The sequence below is a fragment of the Dipodomys merriami genome, unplaced genomic scaffold (assembly GCF_024711535.1).
Source record: "Dipodomys merriami isolate MVZ:Mamm:240054 unplaced genomic scaffold, mDipMer1.0.p SCAF_11, whole genome shotgun sequence".
Taxonomy (NCBI): Eukaryota; Metazoa; Chordata; class Mammalia; order Rodentia; family Heteromyidae; genus Dipodomys; species Dipodomys merriami.
Genome location: NW_027202382.1, coordinates 36,988,097 through 36,997,142, shown reverse-complemented (window position 1 = coordinate 36,997,142; position 9,046 = coordinate 36,988,097). Strand labels below are relative to the sequence as shown.

The following is a 9,046-nucleotide window of genomic DNA, read 5'->3' as shown; positions in this document are numbered from 1 at the left end:
CTTCCGGTTTTCTGGTGGTTAATTGGAGATAAGAGTCTCATGGACTTTCCTTGCCCAGTCTGGCTTTGAACCATGATCCTCAGATCTCAGCCTCCTGGTAGCTGGGATTACAGGCATGAGCCACTGGTGCCTGGCTCCCTATACCTTTCAAGTGCCAGTTTCCTGTATTCATTTTATTAGGCTGCCAGTTCTTCTAAGGAATTATACTGTTTGAATAATACCCTGCAGATACTATACTTTGATTAATAAATTTATTAGTTAATACATTTATACATTAGTTCTGGCTTCCATATATAAGAGAGAACGTGTGCCCTTTGTCTCTCTAGGCCTGACTTAACTTGGTTTAACATAAATTTTTCCAAGTTCATCCATTTTTTTCCAAATGATGTACTATGCTTCTTTCTAATGGATAAGATTCCATTGTGTACATATACCCTGTTTTCTTGCACTCATCCATTGAGTGTCATCTGGACTGTTTCCATACCTTTTCTATGGTGAATTGTACAGTAATAAATCATGGTTGTGCAAGTGGCTTTACAGTGTATTATTCATAATCTATTGCATAAATGTCCAAGACTGGGATTGCTGATCATAGGGTAGATCAATGTTAAGTTTTTTGAGAAAACTCCAAATTGCTTTCCAGAGTGGCTGAACAAGTTTACATTCCCATCAACAGTGTATTAGTTTCACCTACATCAGAGCTGGTAACTGTTGTTATTCTTATGATGGCCATTCTAACTGGAGAACGATGGAATCTAGTTGGTTTTGGTTTTGGTTTTGGTTTCCTTTTTTTTTTTTTTTTTTTGTGGGTTGTGGGGCCTGAACTCTGGGCCTGGGCGCTGTCCCTCAGCTCTTCAGCTCAAGGCTAGCGCTGTACCACTTCTGGCTTTTTCTGCTTATGTGGTGCTGAGGAATCGAACCCAGGGCCTCAGGCATGCAAGGCAAGCACTCTACCACTGAGCCACCTTCCTAGTGGAATCTAGTTGTTTTGATTTGCATTTCTTTATAGCCAGAGATATTAATCATGTCTTCATGTACTAATGACCATCTTTTTGAAAGAAAATTAAAACATTTTTGGACAATGCAAAAGAAATTACACAATTGGGTAGAATATAGGGGCAAAGACACAAGAAGATGGGCTCATCTTGTGTTCACACTTAAAAGGGAGAAAGCAGTTCTAGGGTTTACCTGCACAGTAGCATGTCTGCAGAAAGTGACAAATACTGTATTTTTCAGAAATGATACAAAGAAAGTGTTCTGAATATTTGATCAGAAATAAGCAATAAATATTTGAAAAAATATATTTTTTTACTTTAACATTGTACACCATACACATATACAGGAACATCAAAAGGTACTTCATAAAATCTATCATTTTATATATCAACATAAATATAAATAATAAACAAAATAATTTTAACACTCAATGTCTAATAAACATTCCATTAAATATTTGAAGTATATTATACAATTAAATATGGAAACACTAGTGAACACACCAAGAAAATTATTACTACATTGAGACAGGAAAAACATTCCAACCAGAGTCCAGAGCTAATTTTTTTAAAAATGAAAATCTGTGTTTATATAAATATTAAAAGCAATGAGGGACAAGGACGGTATGCAAAGAGGAAAATAGCAATGTGTTTGTTTTTAAAATCCATTTCCAAAACTCTCAAGAGTAAGAAGATAACTAAAACATATACTGAATTCATTACAGGAGATATAAAGACCAAAAAGTATTCTGTATCAAGTTGCAAAAGAAACCACAAGTCAGAGGGAAGATGTGGCATACAGAGAATCTCATATCCAGTTAACAGAAAATGCAAAACACAATGCAGATCACACTCAGAAGTTTCCTCTACTGAGCAACTTTTTCAGAGCTCCTTTCATATCTCGATTCCTCAGACTGTAGATAAAGGGATTTAACATGGGTGTGAGCAGCGTATACAAGACAGCCACGATGACATCCTTGTCATTGGTGTCATTGGATGAGCTCACAAAGTAGATTCCAATAATTGGCCCATAGTACAGAGAAACCACAGTGAGGTGAGAGCCACATGTGGACAGGGCTTTGCAGATTCCCTTCAAGGAGGGAGCTCTCAGGATGGTGGCCCCAATGCGGCCATAAGAGACCAGAATGCATAGGAATGGCACGGTAATGACCACTGTTCCTACTGTGAGGATAACCAGCTCATTGACTGTGGTGTCTGAGCTGGACAGCTTAAGTAAGGCAGAGAGGTCACAGAAGAAATGGGGCAGAGTATTGTCTCCATAGAAAGAGAGACGAGCTAGGAGGAGAGTATGCACAAGGGCAACTGCAGAGGACAAGGCCCAGGACACAATAACCAGCAGGAAACATAGCTTCTGACTCATGATGGCGGTGTAGTGCAGGGGGTGACAGATGGCCACATACCTGTCATAGGCCATGGAGGTGAGAAGGAAGCTGTCAAGAACTGCAAAAAATAAGAAAAAATACACCTGGGAAATGCATCCCGCATAGGGGATGGACCGACTCTGTGTCAGCATGTTCGTGAGCATCTTCGGGGCTATGACAGAGGAGAAAGAGACGTCAGTGAAAGCCAAGTGGCTGAGGAAGAAGTACATGGGGGTGTGGAGGCGGGAGTCCAGCCTGATGAGCAGGATGATGAGCAGGTTCCCCAGCACGGTGGTCAGGTAGATGGCCAGGAAAAGAGCATAGTACAGGCCTTGCTCCTCTGGCCTGATGGGGAGCCCCAGGAGGATGAACTCTGATGCACTGCTCTGATTTTCTTTCCTCATGTGTTTCTTCTCTTGTTGCAGATTAAAATGCAAATCAAAGAATAAAAGTAAAAAGTCTTTATGGTTGCTACCTTTTTCTTAAAGTATCATTTTTATCAATCCCCATGTTCAACAAGAGAGATGGGGGAAGAGATAGCGAAGGAAGATATGAGGGGGAGAGAGAGGGATGGAAAGCACAGCAGAAAAAGAAACATTTGTGCAATTTAACCTGAATTAACCTCTTCTGACATTGTAATAGGCTGTGCTGTGGTGGAAAAAGATGAAATTTGCACACCTAGAAAAAACTGGAAAATCTCTGAAACACTAATGTGATTAATCAAATCATGCTAGGTTCCAGCGTATGGTGTCCATGAATTCTTGGTGGAATTTGAAATTAGGGAATTATTATGCAAGGACAGGTGAGTACCTTGCTAACAGAAAAGCAGGTCATCTCTGTGGTTTGTGGACCTCTTAAATTTCCAGTGTGTCTTGAACACACTTTGTTTAGTGCTTTACTTCCATGGATTGAATCAAGATAAGAGAACTGAGTGAGTTGCTTTGGAATTGCTGAAAATTATCAGGAACTGGATACTTGGTGTATATTTCATAGCTATCATATCAGGGCACATTTTTAAGGCATCATGATTAATAGCAACAGAATCTAATGGCCGATATTGTAATATACACATCGGTTTTTCCTTTTTTAAAATCTTTCCTGGTACCAGTGGATCATGCCTTTAAGCCTAGCTATTCAGGGGGCTAAGGATATGAGGATCACAGCTTGAAGCCAGCCTGGTCAGGAAAGTCCATGAGACTCTTATCTTCTATTTACCACAAAAAGCCCAAAGTGGAGCTGTGACTCGGGTGATAGAGCATTAGCCTTGAGCACAAAAGCTCAACAACAGCGCCCAAGCCCAGGGTTCAAGCTCCAGGACTGGAAAAAAATCTATCCAATGAAAGGGGTACCATTGATCAAGATATATTGTATTGTATTCATAATCTTCTTTGTTAAATGGCAACTCCTTTGTGTAACTAAAGGTAATTTTTAAATTAATAAAATAAATTAAAATCTTTTCCATATAATATTTTGGGTTTGTCAAAACTCTTTCTAAAGGAATGATCATGAAATATTTATCAAATATCTTCCTTTTCACACTAACACATTGCTCTCTCAATTCAAACAAAATCCTTTTATTCATTATTAGAACATTAGAGATATGTCTTTTCTAGACACAGCTTATACATGCCATCAAACTTCGTTCTGTCTGGCTAGCCATAACAAATGAAATCTTCTCTTCCGTAATTCCTCAATGAGGTCTTATGCAAAAGCTGTTAACTGACTTTTTTATGTATTTCTATTATTCCTTCTACACTGCTACACCATAATTCCTCTCTATTCCCCTTCAGGTCTGTTAAAATAATTCTATCCATGAAAATGATCATTAACAATGAGAAAATGATGATCTATCTCCCCAAAAGATTAAAAACATTTTCTGTTTAGTAGCTTTTTTCCATGAAATGTGTTAGTACTGAAGATCTTCGCATTAAACTAAATAAGACAGACTGAGAAAGACAAATGTCATATATTCTGTCTCATGTAGTATTGAGTAAAAATTTAATGATATGAGCATAAAATGGGGACTTTTGGTAGGTGATAATCAGTATGGAAAGATGAAGAGAGCTATAATATCTAAGGACTTCAAACACATCTATAAAAAAACAGAATCATGAAACTCATTAAAATTATTTCAAAATTAGGGGGGTGGGGGGGAGGCTGGGAAGGGATGTGAAGGGTAAACAAAGGAGGAGGCTGCAATGCTTGATAAGAAATGTACTCATTATCTTGCCCATGTAATTGTAACCCCTCTGTACAGTATGTTCACAAAAAATAAAAATTTAAATTTAAATTTAAAAAAAGAAAAAAATTGTTTCAAAATGGGAGAGGAATAAGAAATAGTAATATAATACATGCATGTATGGAAATTTTTTAATGACTTTGTACAACTAATGCATGTTAATAACAAAATTTGTTTAAACTATGGGTTGCTGTTGGGGTTTATTTTTCAGCTGAGAGGTATCTTATTATCTAGTTTGCCAGTCATTTGGTAGTTAACTGAAGCTTATTTTAATGTTCAAAATCACCCAAAGTAATAAAAATTATCAAGAAAATGTCTCCATTTTTGAGACACCGCATTAAAAATCTTGTTAGTATAAATTTTTTCCTAAGAATGCAATTGTTACTCAATCATTGACTTGAAAATTGATTTATCACAAAGAAAGTGGTGATAATTACCTCTGGGCACAATAATTGTTCCTAATATTTTTACTATTTCCAGCAGTATTTCAATAATCATTGTTTTAAATTAATTTTATTTTTTTATTTAATTTAATTTTATTTGTGAACATACTGTACAGTTAAATTAATTTTAGTATAGAGTAAATATTTCTGTAGGATAATGTATGTATATATACCTATGAAATAAATTTTCAAAAGTAGAACAATTGGGAATTTTTCTCCATGATTGTGATTTTTTTTAATCACAAGAGCTGAGGTAATGAAAAAGACAATTCTTAGGTGTTCCACAAATCCATAATAAATGAACCTGTAGCAAAGTCCTGCAAAAATAGACATGCTTGGCCTGGGAGGGTGACTCAGTGGTAGAGCGCTTGTCTTGCATGCCTGAGGCCCTGGGTTCGATTCCTCAGCATAAACAGGAAAAAAAAGCCAGAAGTGGTGCTGTGGCTCAACTGGTAGAGTGCTAGCCTTGAGCTGAAGAGCTGAGCCCAGGCCCAGAGTTCAGGCCCACAACTGGATCCCCCCCCCCAAAAAAAATAGACATGCTTGTGATTTTTTTTTTTGGAGAAGATAGAGCAAGGGGGGGTGAGAAAATTTCAAGAGAATCATGTTAGGGAAACAATGGGTTGAAGAATATGCAAGAAGCATACTGTCTGCCAAAATTGGAAGTTTTCATCTATTCTAGAAAAATAGTAAACTCAAGAAAAAGTAGCAATTAAAAAATATCAAGTGAGCTATATGCCAGAAGCTCACACCTATAATCCTAGCTCCTCAAAAGTCTGAGATCTGAAGATTCCAGTTCAAAGTCAACCTGGGGAGACAAATCCAAGAAAGTCTTATCTCCAATTAACTTTCAAAAATCCAGAACTCAAAGTAAGGTTCTCAAGTGGTAGAGTACAAGTGGTGCGGTGGCTCAAGTGGTAGAGCATTTGCCTTAAGCTGAAGAGTTCCAGGACAGCACCCAGGCCCAGAGTTCAAAGCCCCATGACCTATCAAGTGGTAGAGCACCAGGCTTGAGTGAAGAAGCTGAGCATGAGTGTGAGACCCTCAGTTCAAACCCCAGTACTGGTACACACACACACACACACACACACACACACATATAAAATAGCAAATGTCTTGCTGGCAGCTAGATAGATATTAGATATTAGATGAGAATGGGTGGGTTGTTGTATCCTTTTAGGTACACATAGTACCTGAATCTGCTGAGAATGAGGCATAAAATTAATGACACTTGCTATGATGTGAAAAGGGGTGGGACCTAGAAATCAGTAACATGCTGGAAACACACACTCACACATGAGTACTACCATACTACCTAATATTTACTCTATCTATCCTAATAGAACCTCTTAGAGATAAGCACAAGTACCTTTAACTGTAAGATGTGGGAAAGTTCTTCTATTTCACTTAGAAGTCACAAAATACAGCAAAACCAATTAAATCTCTAAGTGGCCCAATCTTCTAATGTCAACAAAAAGAAGAGTCTAGAACCAAAGAAGACAGATTTGGCAACATAGAATTATTCACAATCTCTGAGCAATCTCTGTGAGTCCTTTTACAAACCATGGAGAGTATCTGAAAGGCAGTGCCTCATTCCCAGTTCCAAATTGGAGACAAACAGGATATAATTGCTTCATTGTCTTATGTTCCTCTGGGGGGAAAAAAAGTCTTGTTGAAAAAGGCATTTGAGTTGACCCTTTGAGGAATTATAATAACCACAAGGCGCCATTAGGAACTTGGTAGTTCAAAACATTTCCATTCTTCTCACCTTACACTAGGGAAAGGTGACTCCACCAAAACCAAGCTGGAGACTCAGTGTGATAACCCAAGACTCTTTCTCCTGATCCCATGCTGTTTCATGAGCACCATAAACAAAAGTGTGAGCATGCATAACTCATCAGCCCTGAACTGGAGGACTGGAATATATGTCCCTAAATTCCAGGCTTCTGCCTGTCTGTAAGTTTCTCACAATACCATAATATGATCTTATGTCCTTTCAGTTTGTTACAAAATTGATCCTGAATCCACCTCAATGTCCAGTTATTCGAAGCCTGGTAGAAAATAAATACTGTCTGATCATCTTCCAAAGTGATACTATAATAATTTACTATAATAATTTATAAAGGCTAACTTTAGGTGCTGCTTACATTAAACTCAATTGTACTTAGAACTGCTATTTGAATGAAGAAACCTGACACAAGTTTGTATTTCAGTCATGGTCTCTGAGTCATGTAGGTCATGGCTGATGATCTATTCTGTGAAGTAAGATGTTAATTGACCTTCCTGTTCCATGAGTTTGTCAAAGTTTCTTTCCTCCTAAGATTATAGTAGCATCGTTCACACGTATATTTTTCTCCATTTAAATGGACATTTAAAACTAGTTTTTGGTTCAGCAAGATTTCTTATTTAGTTAGTTTGAGAAAAAGATGCCTCTTTCTATTGACAGTTAACATTATTGCTTTTTAAGACCCAATACCTTTCCTGGGAAATTCCACTGTGTATCATCTCCCACAAAAAGATCTACTCTTTTCATTTTGCCTTAATGATTTAAACTGACCACACATTAAAATGTCACATTTGTATCCCAATGATATATTGTACAATTGGGAAAAGATAATATAGTTAATAACGGCACTGTTCATAATAGCAAAAACAAAGTTCAATGACAAATTTTATTTTTGTGTGAATTTTGAATTATCTTTCAATGTGTGATTTTATAATTAAATAACGAATACTCATTTAATCCATTTTCAATTCTTTTATTAGTATATTTTAATGATATAAAAATAATGTGTTCATAGAAATCTATATACCTATATATAGTATATTTCAATGTTATTTGCCTTTACATTACTTTTTCTTATCACCTAAACCACTTTTTAAAATTTGCTACAATTTTTTCAAAAGATTTAATTTTGGCCATTTCATATATGCATACAATGTATTTCCATCAAAGTATTCCCATCCCCACCCACCATTTCATTTTCTCTTTTCATCTCCAACTGATCTCCCCACAAAATAGTACCCCTTTTGTGTTCATGACCATTTTTTAGATGTAGATTATACATGTAAGAAAGAATATGTGGCAGGCACCGGTGGCTATAATCCTAGCTACTCAGGAGGCTGAGATCTGATGATCATAATTAAAACCCAGCCCAGGCAGGAAATCCTGTGAGACTCTTATCTTCAAGTAATCATCAGAAAACTGAAAGTGGAGCTGTGGCTCAAAGTGGTAGAGCACTAATCTTGAGTGAAAGAGCTTAAGGATAGTGCCCAGGCCCTGAGTTCAAGCTCTACAACCATCAAAAAAAAAAGGAAAAAGAAAGAAAGAAGGAAAGAATGGAAGGAAGAAAGAAAGAAAGAGAGAGAGGGAAAAAGAAAGAAAGAACGAAAGAGAGAGAGAGAGAGAGAAAGGGAGGAGGGAGGGAGGGAGGAAGGAAAGAAGGAAGAGAATGAAAGAAAGAAAATGTGATATTTGACTTTCTCAGTTAGGTTGTTTTACATTATATGAAGATCTCTAACTCCAGGTACCTTTCTATTGTCCCTTGGATTAGCAGCAAGTATATGGCTTAAGACAAAGGATAGCTTAGGTGAAGTCACCAGAAAAAGTATAAGCAGACAGAGCTAGACACTATTGGAAATCAAAAATACAAAATATTAAAATCTCTAAAAGAAAGAAGAGAAGAATTTTCATCCAGAAGAAGATTCCAGCAGGGAAAGTTATGCATAGTAGACATGGAAGTTGTCTTCTTTCCCTTTTCTTTCCTTTTCTTTTTTTTTTTTTTTGATTGTTTGTTTGTTTTTAGAACCAGTGATGCTTTGTCTCACACTCAGCCATAAAATACTGGCAGAACTACAAGGACACAACCAAAATAGGAGCTGTGGCAGAAACCACTATGAATGCTACAACACTCCAGCAAATAAAAAAGAACTAAACTCCCTAAATTCAGGGCTCCTAGGGAAGAGCTAAATCATATGCTTAAAATA

General features: G+C 36.9%; 1 protein-coding gene across 1 annotated transcript; it reads right to left on the bottom strand.

Moving 5' to 3' along the window:
• Nucleotides 1-1,848: 1,848 nt before the first annotated feature.
• On the bottom strand, nucleotides 1,849-2,781 carry LOC138816473 (olfactory receptor 1J21-like). Its single transcript, XM_070006239.1, has one exon. It carries the CDS (start codon nucleotides 2,779-2,781, stop codon nucleotides 1,849-1,851), a length of 933 nt encoding a protein of 310 aa, XP_069862340.1.
• Nucleotides 2,782-9,046: the final 6,265 nt, after the last annotated feature.

Excerpts from the sequence above, each read along its gene's own strand:
- LOC138816473 (XM_070006239.1), bottom strand. The coding sequence starts at position 2,781 with ATGAGGAAAGAAAATCAGAGCAGTGCATCAGAGTTCATCCTCCTGGGG.